This window comes from Columba livia, chromosome 5, assembly GCF_036013475.1.
Source record: "Columba livia isolate bColLiv1 breed racing homer chromosome 5, bColLiv1.pat.W.v2, whole genome shotgun sequence".
Taxonomy (NCBI): Eukaryota; Metazoa; Chordata; class Aves; order Columbiformes; family Columbidae; genus Columba; species Columba livia.
The window spans coordinates 15,735,832-15,756,117 of NC_088606.1; the positions used below are offsets into that span (position 1 = coordinate 15,735,832).

At 39.0% G+C, this 20,286-nt stretch overlaps 1 protein-coding gene across 1 annotated transcript in view; it reads right to left on the reverse strand.

Moving 5' to 3' along the window:
• Window positions 1-6,835: 6,835 nt before the first annotated feature.
• Window positions 6,836-20,286, reverse strand: part of C5H14orf132 (chromosome 5 C14orf132 homolog) — a 43,929-nt gene continuing 30,478 nt past the window's right edge. Inside the window, exon 3 of the mRNA XM_065065807.1 lies at window positions 6,836-14,945. Coding sequence (XP_064921879.1) covers window positions 14,721-14,945 — 225 coding nt within the window. The 3' untranslated portion in view covers window positions 6,836-14,720. The remainder of the gene's footprint in view (window positions 14,946-20,286) is intronic.

The following is a 20,286-nucleotide window of genomic DNA, read 5'->3' on the forward strand; positions in this document are numbered from 1 at the left end:
CAGTGCTTTCTCAACACGTATATTTTATTAATCCTTTTTGAAACATAGTTCCTTTTATTGAGGAGGAGTATTCTTGTCAAAGCTACACTTTGTTGAAAAACATATCTAGGAGAAGAAATAGGCTGTATTATTTTTTCAATGTCTATTTTAAGTTTGTGATTCATCTCTATATAACTAACATGACTGTATCTTATGTGACTTAGGACAAAGCAAACAGTAAGGGGGGGCAGGGAGCACCTTCTGTGAAGTGCTCATATACTGATGAACAGATGGGATATAAATAATTTTGTTTTTATAACCTATAAAGAAAAAGACTCATAATTCACTTTAACTGTGATGTGATATAATGATTAGTTCATAGTGGATAATGTTGTATTCCAGTAGAGAGCTCTAATGCTGTCTCAAGGCTATAACATTACATTAAACAGCATTTGTTACTGATGGAAAAGAAAGGAAATACTTTGGTTGTGATTATTTCAAAGCTACTGGTCTCCAAAGCAAAATAGGGAAAACATCACTTTAAATTTTAGATTGTGCAATCTTAGATGGTTTTCATCATGAATAATACTTTAGTCTCATGTCTCAGTTTGCAGGTGTTCAGGGAAACACTTTTCCAATGTCAAATAATCTGAAGAACGGAAGGCACTTGTAGTGCGTACACTGACATAATTTGAGGAAGACAGGAGAGAAGATGAAGGGAGGGGAAGCAAGTCACTGTAAAATAAAAATAATTCTTAGGTATTGTAATGTGTTGAGGTAACTTTGTAAGTCAAGGGAAAAAGGAACATGAAGATCCTCACATCTGGAAACTTAAGTAATTGAGACTTAGAGGCTGTTTTTCCATGCAAGCTCATAAGGATTTTTTCTCTGATTTCATAGGGAAGAAGAACTCTTAATGTATATCAATGCCTCAAATCCAAGCTAAATGTTTTGGAGACTTAAAGGAGCTGAAGCGCTGAAGACACTGTGAAGTTTACATGGAATGGCATTTTGTAAATAGTAATCTAACAAGTCAGAAAAATAACTTCAATTCTGATTAGAACAAGTTTGTGGTTTTTTTTTTTTTTTGTTTTTGGTTTTTGTTTTTTGTGTTTTGTTTTTTGTTTGTTTGGTTGGTTGGTTTTTTTTTTAATGGCTTCCTTTCAGAAATATCCTCCACTTCCTTGTAATTCCAATCAGAAAAAAAATTATGCCATCCTCTGACAGCCTCACAGATTGCACTAAACCAATTAAATCAAATAAACCTTATGGTTTATCAAAAACACTAAAATTTCTCACTCCAAAAACATATTGTCTTGAACCTAATTTTTAGAAAGGTTTCCAACCTGAAAAGGTAACACATGTCAACAATTACAAACAATATAGCTTGCCGAAAAAAAACCATAAGGCTATATATCCTAACAATAACAGAAATCAAACTAGTTCTGTAGCTGTACTGATTTTTTTAAATTAATTTCAAGTGTATAAATCAATCAACAGATAAGGCTTAGGCTGCTAAATGACTTGGGAATAGTTCCATAAAAAGGTTAAGCTCTAGAATTCTGTCATCAGGGTCTCCGTCTGAAAAACAAAGAACAAAGCAAAAAAATACACCAACCAAAACCCCAAACAAACAAATGAAACATGCCAAACTCTCTCAAATCTCTCTTGGAAGCTATCTAACCTGAGAACTACCCGAGCATCTATGGCTTCTTAAGGTCTGTTTTGGGATATCACCTAAAGGATAGCTCTTCTCAAGGTCACAAGCAGGTAACCCATGTTCTACGAACCACAAATTTCATCTGTGAGGTTCAGTACAACACTAGAACTAATTAACAATGAAAGACTAAGATATTATCTTTGTTTCCCTTCCTTCTCCTCCCTCACAATGTCCAGTGTTCACTGGTCAGAGCAGTTACCTAAATGGGAGGAAGAACAGCTCAGGTTCCTCTTCTGCACATGGGGAACTGAAATAACATTTCTGAAGGAGAAGGCTGCACTCACTGAGTTGTTGAATACTATTTATGACACTCACATTTTAGTGTTCAGGCACTAAATAAAAGTTTAACTGGGTGAGAGAGAGCAAATGCAATTGTCTCAGAAGTTAGGACATTCAGCTGCGAGTAGAGAAGTTGAGTCTTATACTGCTCCTTCAATCACCAAATAAATATTTTAAGAAGAGTAAGACAAAAACCATCAATATGCAGCTTTGCAGCCATAGTTTATTAACATAGCCATTGTGACTGTTTCAAGTTTCCCAGTAAATGCTATGCATGTTTCCAACTGTCAAATATGTATCCAAAGTAATTAAAAGTTTTCATGGCTTCTCCTAGCCAATTTTCATGGCATCTCCTAGGCTTCTCCTAGTCCAGGTGGACTGGCTGTTAACTTTCAAATACCTACCCTGAACTGAAGTGAGATTCAAAGCCAGAAGTAGGCAGAGATAGTGAGACTTCTTTTTGCATGAAAAAAAATATCAACTTCAAATATCTAGAAACATGTGATTATTCTTTTTTCAAGATGATCAGGAGAGGAGAAACCTCAGAATGTAGTAACCAGTAAGACTGGGTATGATACGCAGAACTCTTCACCTGACTCACCTCGGCATCAAGGATCAAGACCCGAAGCAGAAATTACTGTACTTCTTGTTTAACCTGAGGTCTTAACAACATGAGTCTTGTCATTAGCTGAACCTTTGGATCTGTGCTATCAAAACTCTCACCTGTAAAAACTTCAAGGTGATAAAGTAATAACCAGTCCTTAGGTCGTATCAATGGTGAGCCTTTAAAACTTTTGTTACTTTTGTTGAAGATGGATGGGATGAATTCCTGATCAAGTGGTTGAGCAAGACTAGGGCGTACACCAGCCTGTTCCTAAACAAGGAATGCCCTGGCATGCAAGGTAGAAATAACTTGATGTACTCTAGTGAGTTTCCCAGTCTAGACAGGTGAGGACGAGGACTCTTCCAGATATAACATGTTTCTCGGCCCAGAAGCACTCTTGCACATCTCTGCCAGGCAGTGGAAACGGGGGTTGGCCAGACGGCCTTTCAGATATGACTAGGACAGGGATCCTTATACAGAGAAATGGTAGGCTGAAGTTTATGGATTCCTTTGCTTGAACTGAAAATAAAGGCTAACACAAGAAGGGTTTTGAATACTATTTGTACACTCTTCACAGCAAAGTGGAGACTTGAGATATCAATTCTGGCAGCTTTTCAGTGGAATTTTAATACTGGTGTGAGCCAAATGCATTAGGAATATATTAACATGATTGTAAGTATGCTAAATAAAGTGGTAGAAGACAAATGCCTGCAATGACAAGATGATTAGCTGGTTATGAAAATAAGTCCTATCTTGCAGTCTTTGGTGTTGTGAAAACCTTGAAACATTAAATGGGAAGTGCATGAGGAATGCAAAGTGAAGTCCATTGGCTGTGTCTGCAGGATAAGAAATGAGTCATGCCAAAGTCGCTCTTGCCATTGAAGTGCCAGTCACAGAATTGCTCCTAGAGATTCGGCAGAGGTGCCCTTCCAGCAGGCTACAAAAAACACATTCTATCCTTCAGAATAAAGCCCCCAGGCAAAATTTGCCTTTCTGCACTCTGAAACTATTTGGCATTTTGGTTTTGTTTGTTCAGGTTGTGTTTTGGTTTGTTTTGTTTTAGATCTAGCTATTGTGCTACAATTTTGTCTGTGGATGTGTATGGAATAGACAACTGATACCTGCAGTGCAGGAAAAAGAAAATTATGCTAGGGGTTTATTTTATTTCCAGTTGTGTAATGGTTTTGCACTCTGGTTCTGCTAAAGTGTTGTTGTGGCATTTTTCCTGGCTTATATTACACCATAAAGGAAATAGTAACATGGTTTAAGAGAGACATCCTCATGTGCCAAATTTGCTCTAGTGGTTTGTGTTTGTTTTTGAATATAAAAAAGTGTTTCACCACTTGATTTAATATTTATTTATTTCCCCATGTCTCTTTCCTGTTAAACCTGGATGGGCTACAATGGAAGTCTTTTACCATGCAGGTTTGTTGGTCCCAGCCTCTTGCTGCACATAAACCCACAGAAAGCACAGTTTCTCATCAGAGTTACCCTACTATGGTTTTCTTTAGCACTCATGATGATTTCCTATGCCACTCAAGTAATCAGTCAGTATGAAGAAGGGATTTTTAGACTCCTAAGTCATTTGTATTTGACATGGCTGTTTTCTGAGACAGCATTTCCCTGCTTAGCATGAATTAACACATGGTGAGTACAGAAACACTGAAGGAAGCAGGGGATTGTTGTCAAGCTATAAAGTGAGGGTAGCTCTCATCTAACTTAAATCAGCCTCACTGGGGAAAGTGTTCTTAATCCCAGCACTGGAACATGTTAAAACATAGCTGATGAACCATTTTTTATCAGAAAAGAGATACTAGGTTATTAAAAAAATCAGTTTGACAATTTTTATATATTTAAAAGTTGCTTCAGTGAAGGGATTATATTGCAAGTTTTAGAATATGAAAGTCCAAAGTTGTTTATAATTATGCTGTTGCATCGTGCTGTACTAAAAATGCTCTGATTCTTGTCGTATCATGGGCCTTTTAACATCTTATAGGTAAAATTAAAGATGAACAAAGCTATTCTGAAATAGGGCAAAATATTGTAAGTTTTGTCTTTGTTTCTCTCTTTCACATTTAGAATGTTTTTTTTTTTTTTCCAAAACTGGATGAAGAATAGGAATTCTAGATCACCAGACATCAAAAGAGTTTTGCTATTAGCAAAGAAAGAGTAGAAAGATATAAAATACTGACCAGCCAAACAAAATCAAAACCAACAAAACTGCTCAAGTGCTTGGAAGAAGAGCTGAGATGCTGAGAAAATAAAAATGTCTGTTTAAAATTATTTGCTACCCTGAAGGCCCAGGGAGTAATAAATCACTTCAGCTACCCTTTAAGGCGTCACTAGGGAAATTCACAGACCAGTAAACCTTGTTTCTGTATCCAGCTAACATCTGTACACATAAAATCTTTGTAATTTGAAACAGAAACTACAACCATAAAAAAACAAACAAAAACAAAAAAACCCCACCGAACAAACCAACTAATCCTGCACAACCTTCACAAAAGGAGCATTCTTTTTGCCTCTAATGGGCAAGGATTATCTGAATACACAAAGGAAAAATGGGAGTCAGTTGATGAGAGGTATTCAGAATTATGAGGTACATCTTTTGTGAATTGTAATAAAAACTTTGGAGATTATTTACTTAGATCAAAATAAAGCCTTTACAAGAAGAGCATTACTTAGCTCAAAATGAAACCTTTAGAGGAAACTCCTGAGGGCAGGCACGGGAGGTGAGCTGAATGCCTTGTGTTGGTGCCACCCCTGTGGTGGGGGCTGAGGCGCGGTGTCCCCCACCTGAGCTGGCCATTTCCTGGTGTGGTGTTGTCAGCCCGCTGCCTTTTGGAAACACTGCGGCATCTCACAAGAATTCAAAGCAAAAGGCAAGCTCCTGTTTGATTCTGATGTTTCTTTTATCGCAGCAGGCAATGAAACGGATAGCAAGCTGTTTACAGAGGTACTTCATCAAGCCCCATGCGAGAAATGTGCCCGTTGCAGTTAACACAGTGAAGTCACTCAGTCATTCCAAAATATTAATCCTAAACAAAAACACAATGTAGCATTAGGCAAAGTAAAATATGGCAGTTAAAATGCTGTTGTGGACAGTCTCACTTGGGCTAAACGAGTGATGTTATTTGTTAGTCTTTCTACAAAACAATTTACATTAGTAGATATTAACATCCAGTTTCTTGATGTAGATAAAGTTGTGCAAGAAAATAGTGCCAACAATTTAAGCTACTTTTGTTAGTCTGAACACACATAGCAAAATCTTCAAATGACTGATGTTCTTCATCCTTCACTGCTCAACAAAATAATATCTTCAATTTGTAAACTATTTTCTTTTCTAATTACTTTGCAGAACTTAGAAATGAACAAAATTAAGACCTGCATGATTCAATAGCTGCAATGGAAAAGTGAATTATAATCAAATACTACTGTAGCGTAGCAACTGCACTCCCTTACATTCTGATGGGTAAATTCTGGAGCATGTTATGTTGCAAGACTGACAAAGACTTGGACTAGAAGAAAATGTGTCTTTGTGTTTTTTTTTTTTTTTTTTTAATTTTAATGATTGTTGGTCAGCCTTTCTATCAGGATTGGCATGTACAGCGTTGTGATGTTCTGAGTTTGATCCATTCAAAAGTGAGTCAAATTTTTATTTAAAATTGTGCATAATAGGTCACTTAGCATGTCCTTTTATCATTCTCTTGGTAGATTTGAAAGTACTTGCCTCACTGGATCCCTTTTGGAGAACTGTAGAGCCTGTGATAACTACATGCTGCATTGCATAAGGAAATCAAAATGTTTTCCTTTCACTCTTTTGCATGATTTACTTTTATGCAGGTTGCTGTGAACATCCTATGGTGATACTCCACTCGATGCTCCCCTTGAGTCCCCAAAAGCCTCTGGAATGGCTGCAGTGGGACAGTCACAAAAACACCCAAACACTTAAGTCCGAAGAAATTAAGACTTCTTTTTTTTTTTTTTTTTTTTTGTTCCAGACTGTGTTGAGGCATTTCTTGGACTTTGAGAGCAGGTGAATGCATTTCTATAGGAATATCTCTAGTATTTGGTTTGTGCTATGTATGTGATAGAGATGGTTCCCCAAGGCTGACAAATCATTCAGGTTTGTAAATTGCAACAAACTATTGGTGTCAATGTATCACTGGCTGTAACAATTAAATCACTGCATTTATGGACTTCTAAGTACTCTCAAGTAAAATGAGAATAAAATGAAAAGTCACACTCCGCCATCAATTTATAGAACTTTATCCAAAAACACAACTTCCATCCCATATTAACAAAACTTTTCATTTTCACTATAGTAAAAGAATGAACCAGTACGAAGTACACACATAGTGAAAGCTTTCAATAACTGAAAAAGAATATAACAATAACCTAAAATAATACATTTCTGTTAACTAAACTTGCTAATTACAGTAAACTTAGAGAAAACAGAGGGCACTTTGTATGGTTTTTTTTTTATCTTTACAGATAGAGGACCACATTTCAAGAGCAATGATTACAAGAGTGAAAGTTTTTCTTTAAACCAAACCATATATTACAAAAACAATAGAGAGAAGCCCTGTAAACCTGTTAGTGTACAAAACAGGGTAGCAGAGAGAAATCACAAGAGAATTAAATTGTCAATAATTAAGAGAAATAACAGTGCATACTAAAGGGCTCCTGTAAAGCTGTTTTACGTGAGCTGAAGGATGTCATTTCCATATGACTGTAATTTTGCGTGAAGTACAGATGCTTTCGGAAGTGTCACTGTTCAACTTATTTTGGAAAAAAACCAACAACAATCAGGCAATATTTGAGATGACATAACTGAAAAACATATGTTACAGGCTACCTAACAAAGCTAGCTACAGAATTTATTTACATTAGTTTAAAATTTCATTGAAGCTTTGCACTCTACTCCTTCCAAACTTCATAACTTGAGAACAGAAAAAGGTCTTTGTTAGAGAAAGAACAAATATTTCTCAGGTTAGGTGCTCAGACAATATTAAAGGTAGTGCAACTGTTCGCTACATTATATACCCTTCCAGCACATCTATCAAAATATTCAGACTTGGTTTTTGTCACCTTCTCATTTTAAAAAATACAGCATTCTGCTTTCTTTCTTTTGATTAGGAAATTATGTACATTTTTAGATATATTTAAAATAAAATCCTGGCAACTCAGAGCTAGTCCTGCAAGTTGATCCACTGGAGCAGATGCCAGAAGAGTAGCAGAATTGTTATTAATCCAATTGACTCCAGGTGGAGGCAAAGGTCCCTCTGGATAGAGCAGCTTGCAGGATTAGGAACTTCCATCATCCTTATGAAGGCAGTAAACTGAGAAGAGTTCTAGGCCTACATCTGTAAACAATTCAATTTTATTTGCTCATTATTGGGACTGAACTCCACAGGAAATGCAGCATCACCCCAGTGACCACAGCTCAGGAAGCTCCCAAAGCAACAGCAGAACAGACAGGGGCTTGTGAGGGAGCCTGTTCAGCTCTCTCAGTTCTGGCCAAGAAATAAATTTCCTTTTGGTCACAATGAGATTTAGAAATGCTTGATCTAGCTACAGCAGTTTGGCCGTACATCCGAGAACTACAGGGGTGACTAGATTTCAAATGGTTTAGCACATTGTGTTTTTCTTTACTGAATATGCTAGTGTTTAATGGCCTTGACTCTACAGTAAACAATGTGGAGCTTTTCTGTTCTTCCTAGTGCCCATGTCCACTCCCCTTGCCTTACCCCAAGTGCATTACCACTGATTCTGATTTGCTAAAAATAACGAAGGATTTTGGGTTGGGAAAAGCTCAGTAAATGCTGACTGCAGAACAGTGCAGTGTATTTATAAAATCTGAATTTCTAAATGGTAGCTTGGGTGGATACTGACAACACAGTTACCAAGCTTCATGGCTACACCTTGCTCTTCTGCTTGTGGTTTGCCGAGGCAGATAGTGAATGAGATCTTCCTACAGTAAGAGACTTTATGTTGCTTACTGTAATAAGTCCTTAATTATCACTGACCTTACTGTCAGTGAAGGTCAGTCAAGGATGTGGTTAAGAAGGACTGAAGAACATTGCTGGCTTCCAAATGCTCACATGTTCTGATAACAGGGAATTATAAGAATACAGAGAAGACAAGGAGAGAAATAAAATGAACTCATAGAGACACGTGGTGGTGACAAGGTGTTTCAAGTGATGGATGTGAGTTCACATCAGGGTGCTTTAGGGAGAAATAAGGAATGATGCAGTCTAAAGGACTGGCTAGCGACTTTTGAGACATTCTTGAGAAGTGACTCGTTTCTGCTTTCAGACTTTTTAAAGTCTAGGTACTAGTAAGATCCCCTTTGAGACCTACTGACATAATCTGTAGATTAAAATGAGGTGATGCTACCGCATATAAGATACTTGACTAATTAGCATTCCATACCTAAGAAACCTAGGTGTTTTTTGCTTTTGCAAAATAAGTAGAGCTTTGGAAAGTAAATTTTGCGTGTATTCTACCAACACGAGAAGCTTTTTGAGTATTTTCTACAACTGAAAAATATCTAGCAGCCTGCATAGGAAAGAAAATGGGTGGCACAATGCTCCCAAGATTTCCAAAAAAGATGGAGGCACCATTTGTGCTCATATAAAAGGACATTTGCCTTGGTACCAACAGATCAGCTCTTCCTATGGCACTCAGGTGAACCTGCCTTTAAAGGCATGTTATTCAGATGATCTGATATATGACAGGTTTGTGTTATCGGGGTTGTTTTCTTTTCCAGTTCTTGGCTGTGTTGCTGTAATTCCCAAAACAGATTACTGAGACAGTAGGTCTGGTGTAGGTCTCGTCTCAGTGTAAGTATTATGGCAGAGGCCGGAATGAGATAAAATTGCTATGTATTTTGTTTTGCAAAGGCACATATTCCCCTGGAGCTCCTGGGTAGGCAACCGGATGCTTTCTTCCTTCTTTGTGCCTGAAGGGTCAAAAACTAAAATGAGACATGGTTGGTCCCTAGCTGTTAGGAGTTTCCTACATGCCCAGAGAAGAGTGTAGTGGTGACTTAATTTTCCTTGTTTCAAGTTGGATAGACAAAGTAAAAGACAGAGAGGGGCTATATGAGGAAACATGAAGTGTTAGTGTCAGATGAAGGGCGGTAGGAGACTTTAAGGCCTCAGGACTTCTTTAGGATATTCCCAGATCAGGGACAATGGGCTAACTACATGTTAAACCATCCCTACATTTACCTTATGATGGTGGACCAATGTACCAATAACAATATACCTAACAGAATATTGATCTTTGGCTCTTCTTCTGCAAATGGAATAAATGCACTTGTTTCCTTGAGGATTAGCAAGCTGTCAGATGAGGAGGGACATGCTGTACCTGATGCTTAGTTCACTTAAACTCAGCTCGGGCTGTGTGTCCAGGAAGCGAGGCAGGCTCAGAGGGGCAGAGCAGGAGTTAATGAAGCGCTCAGCCCTGCCTGTCAGTACCCTGATGTCTGACATTATCACCAGGGACCTGATTGCCCTTTTCCTTTCTGTGCATTAACCAGTTGAAACCCAGCTCCCCAGAGCTTTGCACGCTCCAAAAACACAGAAGCATTTTGATCTGAGATTCTGATTTTTGGCCTATTTATCTCCTTAAAAAGAGCAATTTTCCAGATTCTGCTCTGTGATTTGCCACAGGAAACCCAGTAAAATTACTTCAGATAAATGTACAGAGCTACCTGAAATTAAGAACTCTTGGCAGCCTGCAGAGAAATGTGAACAGGATATTAACAACTGGAACTGTCTGAGAATAGCAAAACAAAAGCTTCTAATAATAGACAACGTGCATAACAACCTAAGACTAAAGACTCCTGTTTCCATTTGGTCCCAGCCACAAAAGCACATGTTCTATGTTCAAATGGATGTATAGGATAAGACTGTAATGGCTGGCTGCTTCTACTTACTCTTGATTTGCGACTTGTTATTACAGGCTGCTCAGCAGTTTGGTGGGATGCTGACAGCCCTCAAGGCCCCTTGCAAACTAGATTTTGGAAAGGGCCTCTCATTGCTTCTGAGGTATCTATCACCTCACTTGCACACTCAAATGGCTAAATACATTATTTGTAGCAGAAAGGTCTTTCTGCTACTGCTGTTGCATTGGTTTCAAAATCTTTTGTTTGGTTTTTCAAGCATGTTGACACAGAAATACATCTTTCTCCCTTGTTTTATTTTAGGAGGATGTTAATGTTGTGGACAAGCACAGACTCCTAGCCCTACACATAAAAATATAACAGGAGTAGCTGTGTGGGTTTTCCCACTCAGTTCTTCTATCTGTCGTGCCTTTGCACCCACCTCCATAACTATTCAGCCTTCAGTATCTTTGCTGTGGTGGCTGCACAGCTGCTGTGTCCAGCTGCTGGCTGCTTAGAGTAAAAAAACAACCAAAAGAAGTCTTTAGAGAGAGTTTGATTATTTGATATGTTGCCACAGATGCCTAGAGGCCATGGCTAGAAGAAACTTGTTAGGGCATCCAGTTTGTCTCCCTGCCTCCCATGGCTCATAAATAACTTTGCAGAGCACATACAGTACTGCTACTTGCGTTTATAAAATGATGTTTACAACATGGCTAGAGGTTTATACACTGCATGTAGAAAGTGTTTCGCTTTGTCTGCTACAGAACAAACTTCAATCAGGGTCTTGTAACTGTTTTCTGTGGTAGACACTTACTTAAAGCACAGATCTTCTACAAGTGGAATACTGCTCTCATGCTGATACACAAAGTGCTCAGCAAAGCCCAGAACCCCCTTCTGCTTTCACAGAAGACCTTCAAAGAACAGCTGTGGGGAATATGTTTGGGTTTTCTCATCACCCCTGAGTTGCAGCAGCTATCCAAGTGCCTGGCTCCAAAGAAGGGAGAAGCTACACTGCTCCAAGTCAAGCTGCACTGACAAGTTCAGTGCATAACATATAAAGAAGCGATAACACATTTCACCTATGAAACATCCACTATTCATCTACTTCTCCACTCTTGCATGGGGCTTCTCTGAACTTAATGATGGATAAGTCCCCTTTTTCAATGGTTGAATTTAAACATTCCCTAACCTCCCAGAAGATGGAAGTCATTGCAGTGGATGAAGCCAGAACACAACATACAGAAAAGTACTGTGCATGTTATCACTATCAAAGTAGATCAGAGTTTGAATCAGCTCTGCTCACTATGATTTTGTGTTTTTTATTATCTCTGACAATATTCTGTACAGACTCTGGCATGCAGTACAGTATCCTTGCACCTGCATCTCAAAACAATTTTTATCTCTACAGAAAAGCTGCACATTTAGTGTGCAGTTTAACTATGAGAGAGGAAATGCCTGTACTTGCTGCCTGAACCCAGTTTGCCATGTCACCCTGTCAAGCCAATTACTTTAATTAAAATTCTGTCTGGCCCTTCTTGACAACTCAGCCTCTAACAATGAAAATATGTATGATGATGATCTGGGTGAGGGAGGCAGAACTCCATGTTTTGCAACACCCCTGTTATTCCTATCAATTTCACATAAAAGTAGGCACTTTCTTTGGTACAAACATCACAGAAGTGTCACTCAGTTTCCCTAGCAGAGTGGTGGTTCTTTGCTGTTCCCACTCTGAAGCTCTTCATGGTCAAAGAATTTAGTCCAGTGCTTTGGGAGAGAAACAAAAGCATTTCTAATTGTGTTTAGATTAATATTCTAGGAAATTTAAACAAAGCGTTCTGTTGGCAAATTCATTAAGCTGTAGAATGCAAGTACCATAGCATCAAACTGGTTTTAATCATGGTGGAAGTGTTTTGCTCTTCATGCAGAAACAGTGCTTGTATGATCTGGCATAACGAGAGCCTAGAAGAACACTAAAGAAAACTCCATAAGTTAATTGATACAATTACAAAGGCAATACAACATCAGAAAATGGTTGGGGACAATACTTTACATTAAGCAATATTTCCATGGGTCCTATATGTTTGTATACCAGAACTTGTCCTGTTCAACTGGAAATTTCTCTGTAGTCTTCTAACCCCATTTCACAGTTTGCTTTCTGCTTGGCAAGAATAAGGAGGAATGTAAGAGCAGGAAAGATAAAGAATTTATGCACCTCCCCTGTTTTTTATTATCCTCTGCCTATGAATGAACAAATAGCTGTTTTAGGACAGTGAAAACACTATATTTGTTTCACAGTTGTTTTATTAGACAGAATTTGCTTTCTGATCCACTGATCTTCCAGAACAGGGCTTTTCAAACTTTTACCCAGCACAGATCTCATCTGTCCTCAACCATCTTCACAAAATCCTGCCTCCAAACAGAGAAATGAACACACACAGAGAAGCTCAGTTCCTCAAGCGAGTTGTTATTGTTTTTTTGTATCCTCAAAGTAACTTAGGTGCTCTTCTCCTTCCACTAGCTCTGTTCACATGTTTCCCCGCTTTAAAGGCCTGTTCATAGGGAAAAAAAGTACACATGGTGACTACTGAGTGGTTACAAATACTGATTTGGGGCATGCTGCTTTAATTCAAGTAATTATTGACAAGCCCTGCAGGAAAATGGGTCTAAAGCGAAAAGAAGGAAATTCAAACCTCTTTATACATTCAGCAGCTCTTAGTGTAGCCTCAAGCTCAGTGGCAGGCAAGCGTCAAAAATAGTCTCTGTGCCTGCAGACAAGGCTTTCTGGAACTAGGGTAGTAGCTATATGAGACAGAAAGCCTATACAGTACATGCAGACACAGAGGAAGAATTTATCTGCTGTTAACAAAGTGCACACAGTTTATATATTTGTGTATTTTTTAAGGACGAAGAGAGAGATATTTCCAACATAGGTGTTTTTTTTCCTTCCCTCAGGATTTTATAATCTCTGAAACAAGGAAAGCTACAGCTTGCTTTGAAAAGATACAGCTCTTGAAAAGGAACTGATCAAGTGAACAATGCAGTGAAAATGTTGTCACTCACTAGAACAAATCCAAGTGATAATCTGAGTTGTAATGTAAAGCAGGCTATATAAAAATCACTTTCAGAAGCCTCATTAAATCCCAGCTATGTATTAATACTGAAATGTAAGCAGTGAAATATCTGTCACTTACTACATTTTTGTGCTGTTTCTACCCAAGGGCATACCTGACTCTTGCACGCACACCTTTGAGAGCACAGAAGTGTCCAATCCTTTCAATTCTATTTTTCTCACAGACATCATTCACTGTTAATGAGGCTTCGCAATTTCCCCACGTGCTGCTTTTGCTACACCAACAAGCTTATGAAAGTATGTGGCTGCTGTGGGAAATCTGGATTACAGTGATATGACGTGAAAAGCATGGTATTTGGCCTTTGTTTCCTGGAAGGGACACGTCTACAAACCACTGCAACCCAGTACCTCTCCAGAGAAATGGGAGCTTGTGCAGCTGCTCCGTTTAACATTTCCTTCTCTGGAGTACAGAGGGTCAGCAGACCAGCCACACCTGGCAGTAGCTGTGCCTCCTCCTGCAAAGAGCAGACAAGTTTAGCATCAATTCATAGATTATCAGATCCAGAGATTGATACTGGAATGCAAGTGTTAGGTAGCATGCGTCTGCCCGTCATGGCTTTAAGACTCATGACTTTGGACACAGCCTGGCAGTGTGTGCACATGCTAAAGACTCACACATGATGAACTGAGTCAATGCTGACCATTCATTCCGTCTGGAAAACGAAGATGTCCAATGAATATGACAAAGAACTATTTCATACAATATTATACCACAGTAAAGAATGCACAAAATGCTGACAAAACTCAGAACAGCAGATAGAAAAATCTAAACAGTAGAAAATATGCACTTTCTATATAAATCTCACTTTCTTTTTGTATTTGCTATACCCACACTGGCCTCCCTTTTATTACATTTCTGTACAAAACTGGTACTGGCTCTGTCTCAGTTTAACTCTCACTGCCATACATTTTGCAATTGCATCCAAACTTTCTGCCATCAAGACTCAAGATGATTAACTTGCATTTCATTTCTATGATTGTGGCAGCACTTAATCAACAAAGTCCCTACCTATATGTATTTATATAGATATACATGTATATATACACACATACATACACGTAACAAATACTGTTGCAGTTACCCTCTCTTCCAGTGTTTGGAGTAACAGTCATCCTAGAAGGTGAAGGCATACACCACTCCCACAACCACAATATTTCCAATTGTTGCTATTATTGCAATCCATAACAATATGGCATCATTTGAAGAACGGGATGTCTCTTCTGGTGGGTTCTGCATGGAAGAAGCTGCATGGACGTTGGCTGATGAGTTAAACAAGGAGTACTCTGTACTAAAGTCCTCGTTGGGTGAGTCCATAAAGGCTCCTCCCATAACAGGAAGCTGTGAAGAAAGATATGGTAAAATTAGACCCATGTCTGTATTTGCTTTATCTCAAAGTCATTACAAAAGACTAACCACTAGCAAGCCCGCAAAATTCCTGAGATTACATACACATGGTGCTAACACAGACACACACTTCGCAATACCTTTTCCATTTCTATTAGAATCAATATTATTGCAGAAAACATGTGTATATTACATGGAACATACAAAAGAACTAGCATGCAGGCTCCAAGTCAACCTAAGTAACTATATGCACTTTCAAAAAAGAGATACATATATCCACAAAGCGCTCACATACCAAAATGTAAGTAAGCTTACAGCGACATGATACTTCTGTGAGTACCAGCAATGGTATCATACCTCTGTAAGGCATCAAGCAAGCACAGAGACAACATGCTGCAAAGAATTTGTTCCCCTTTTATGTATCACTCTGAGATGAACTCTTGATTTATATAGAGATCATGCAAAAACATATGAATTGCAGAAGTTCTTACTGTAAAACAGGTGGAGTGTGCCCAGTGCACTAACTTCACTTGCAAAACACACCATTGAAATGATTCAGGATTTATAAAACAAAACAATGGAAAACTTCAGACTGGATTTTGAAAGGCTCCATAGCAATGAAGTAAGTGCCGGATTTCCAACACTTCTCCCACCCCAGAATTCTGTGCTGGGAAGGACAAAGTTTCTTAGGTACTTTTAGTGGATTCCTTGGTAGTACCACAAACAGTTCTCTAAGACAGCAGTTATTCAATATAGGAATACAGAAAAGTTTTTTTTTTAAAAAAAAAAAAGAAAAAGAAAGAATCATGTAACCTTGTCCATGTAATCAGGTTCCAATTGTGTTCTCAACTTCATCCTAGATCACAACACATAGTCTTCATGATTCAAGAACTACTTTAACCCCTACATAGAGGTCTAAAATTACATCCTTCTGCAAATTTATAGATTCCTCTGTCAGGCAAGAGAAGCATACCTACTGCGGTACTAAGACCATGTTATACTAAAAAAGGGTTCACACAAAAGCTTTTTCCTTCTGTCCTTGTCCCTTGTATGTTTGGGATTGCAGATCTGGAAGAGTCTCCCCTGGCTGACCAAGTGCAGGCTTCACAGTCTCATGCAAGTAGAGGGCATTGTTTCAGAAAAAGGCTGTAGAACATCTACTTCATATACCTGCAAATGGTCATGGCACAGGCTTCTGAATAGACTGTAAAAAGCCAAAGATCTGGTCAGCGAACTCCCATTATTATGTACTGCAGGAAGAGTATGAGTAGTGTAGGTATTTTAAAGCCTCAAGTCTCTGCAGTACTTCTGGAGGACTGTAGCAGTAAGGTAGACCAAACCCATGGCTTTACTGGGGAAAAAAGAAACAAAAGCAAAACCAAACAAACCAACCAAAAAACCAAACCAAACCAAAACAACCCAAAGCCATATGTCCAAATCCCTCTTCCAGCCTGAACAGAAGGGAAAAATTCCATCATGATACTGATGACTGGTTTAATCTTGAGCAATGAGTAAAACCTTGACATCTAATCCTACTTACACTCTCCTTTCAGATCTGGTAGAAATCCTTCGCTTCAAGGAAAGCTGAAAAAAAGTCTGGGAATGTTGTCCTTAAGAAACACTCTTGCTGCAACACCAGCCTACCTTGCCTTCACAGTAGTTTCCATGCTGTTGCTGTCACCTTCTAACCATTACTCACGACTACAGTCTCCTGTTTCACTCCTTATTTGTAAGAGTATTTGCATTTTTGGCACTGTTATTCTTTGTGTTTCTTTATCAACAGGGCTCTGTTCTACTGCTGAAACCCTCTGGCTCTGTAACAACAAAATAAAAATCCTTCCTGCTGTTATACTAGTAGCAATTCAATTACAACTTCAGCAGTACTGTTGAAGTCACCATGGCCTATGAATAACAAGGGAACCAGCCTTGTGTTCATTCATCCACGTCACAGAAGGCTGTTATACCATCAGCCATAAATTACCAGGCCAAATACTCACTGAGCCGTAAAATTAATCTCTCTTAACACCCCCTGCATCATGTTTTGACTCTCCCAGTAATCTCTCCCTTTGGTACCAATCTACCCCCTGCTTGGCTCTGTGCTGTGGAGGCTGCTAAACAGGACAGAATTTGAGGATAAACCACCTCTCCACAGTGGTGGCTGTAATCTACAAATTAGAACAAAGGATTTGAGAATTTTGAGAATAAAGTAACTTTTTTCTTGCTATCTGTAACACACGTTACAGAGCTGTAAAAGACAGATTCTCTTTCAAAGCTGATGGCTGAACAAATTTTGTCTGTACTAGAAATATCATGTCACATTCAAAATGAAACAGAGAATGATGAAAGACTACAATGGATGTGTCATACAAGCTAATCCACATTAAATAAAATTAACTTTGAGATCAAATGTGATTAGACGAAAGCAGTTTGCAAGAAACCAAACAGGAAATTGAAAAGTCAGGTTTGATACATTCTCCCGGCATCAAAGATTTTTGCTGCTGGTTTCAACACAGTATGCTTTAAAGAGAGCAAAAGCTTCCATTTCACAACAAGCACAGCTTGATGTTTTGAATCCAGTTCCACCAGCCTTTTTTATGCCTTGGGATTTGATGAGGAAAACATTGCTTAGCTTAACTAGGATTTATTTTTAGGTAGAGATTGCTATAAAAGGCAATTCTGACTTCAAACATAAGCGTATTTATGCAGTGATCCTGCCATTTAACAGCCACAAAGACACTAGTTAAAGACCTTCGCAGAAAATGAGTGGCATACATTTACCATAGTGGCAGCAAAATGCTCAATCTGAGGTGCTTGCCTCCTTAGCAAACCATTTTAAGGGTATCAGCATTTTGGATGGTCAATTTAGCAAAATCTTTCAACTGGAACAAACATTCAAAATATAGAGGTATACATACATGTGCATGTGCCCAAGACAGTGGGAGGTCACGAGCACTGTTATGGTGAGTGATTCTTGGTTTTGTTTTTGGGCCACACATTCTGTGCCCTCAATGGGTTACTTAAGGTGACAAGCTTCTACCCTGTTAGTTCACCTGATGCTGTCACAGAGGCAGAGAGCATTCATGTAGCAGCACAGCTACACACCACACTGCAAATGATGTCAGATCTGAACCTCCTTGTACTGTCTAAGGCTCAAACAAGCTGTTTGCGCCATCTGAGGGGAACACATGGTGAAACAGCTCAGCTGAATCTCCAAAAGGCTTGCGGTGACCTGATATAAAACACTGACATTCAGCACCTGGCACAGGCTTTTTGTAAAACTGACTTCCAGTTTTTCTGTTTGTAGGTCAGTAGCACTTCACCACAGATCTGGAAATAAACCTTAGTGCCAATTGCCTGTTTGCAGAAATCATCTCTTTCTAAATGCGTATTCACCTCTTCTCAGGGTAAAATGGCCTCATACAGGCACAGGAATGGCCATATGGTGTCAGACAGAAAGTCCATCTCCCATGTTAGCTCCAGCAGTGGCCATAAATAGATGCTTATGAAAGACTAAGAGCACAACAGGACAAGCATGTCTGACACTACCTTTAACAACTCACAGCCCTCGTTTTCAGCTTAGGAACTTCATAAGCCAAATGCTATTGCCTATGGATTTAATCATTTGCAAAGAATTTTGCTACCATGAACATGTCCAGCCTCCATGTGAGTTCATCTAAAGCTGAATATCCTTCTTAGTCTGGCCTCTTACTGCCACTTAACAGTAAGCATTGCCCAGTGATTAGAGTCACGTAAATCATCCTTGGGAGATATGCCTGCCTCTCCACTGGAAGCGCAGGTGATTAATGTCAACTGGCAATCTATCTTTTTGGTAGATTAACTTCAGTGAGATGAACCTCTTCTTCAGTCTTGATGTCTTTGTTTTCCCAAAGGGTATCTTCCCTCTGCAGTCTTATTTGAAATGTTGCATTAAAGGCTGTGAGACACCCTGACCTGACACTGATGGGAGTTGTGAAGTGCCTGTGACAAACAGTAGGCTAAGGACAGAAATTCTGCAATGCTTTCTATGCTTCCTCTATCTGTCTGTCTGTGCCTTCACAAAGCAAATATACACCAAATTACATCAGCCAATATCTTCACTGATGTCACTGCTGTTGCAGTGACCTGCAGTCTCTTTTAGCCTCACAGGGTTCTTATAGCCCAGGCAAAGCCATGCAGAGCCTGTGCCACCCTCCCCAGGAGCGCTGGGCAAGGAGACCAGAGCAAAGGATTAACTGGGAAACATGACAGTGAGGGACATGGCAGCAGCAGATGGTGAGGCGGGATGCTGTGGCACTGTTCAGAAATGAAACTCCTTTTCTAGTAACTATGTTAATATTCTTCAGTAGAGCTAATCATACATTGTTTGATAAATGGCTTCTGGAGCTGGCAAAGAAAGAATTCAAATCATTAAATAGCAACAGGCAGAAAACCAAACAGCAAAATGTCAAGTGGTAATGAGAACACCCACTGTGCTGAAGACCTCCTACTGACATCCAAGAGGATGTGTTAGGGTCACAAGGAGAAGAAAGAGACTCTTGAACAGTCAAGTGATACACTTTCCAGTTAGCAAAAAAAGACCTATTTTATAACCAGAATGCTTCACATGAAGGAAGAACGATGTGTCAGGTACCAGTCACTGATAATTTAAAATGATAGCTTTCTTAAGTAGCATCACATAAAATCCATCACTCAGCAATCACATTGCTCCATTTCTTTCAGAATCAGGTGTCTGTCATATTTTCATACTCAGCTAAAGAAGTGTAATGCCCAGATCCTGCTACCGTATTGGGAACCCAGGATGGCATACAGATTTGAAAGCACAGCTGAATCTTCTAGTAGCTATTTTCCAGAAATTAGGAAACCTCAGCAGTGGCTTTAACAGCTGCTCTGTATCTTGGCCCTGGTCTCACCACACAACACTCTGGGAATGGGATGATGAGAGGTGAAATGTCACCCCAGCCAAAATGTTGTTTTGTAAAATTCCTGTTGTTACTTCAGAATATCTAGTATTTCGGTGTTTCTTTTTGTTTAAATTTTAGATAGCATACTTTTACATAATGGCATACTCTGAAAACATAAAGTAAAATTATTATTTCCCTCTGCCCTGGATGTGTGTGATCACTGCAGTGCATATTTGTGTTGGAAAACCTTCTAGCTGCAATCACAAATCAATCTAACACAGTTGCCAAAGACGGCAGCAATATACAGGTTTGCAAAAGCACCATAAACACATTTTAATTCTTAAGGTCTTTTTAAATAATCATTTTGCCCTAAAGACATACCCCACATAAGCAATATTATCCCCACACTAATTCTTTTGTGTCTCACAGAAACA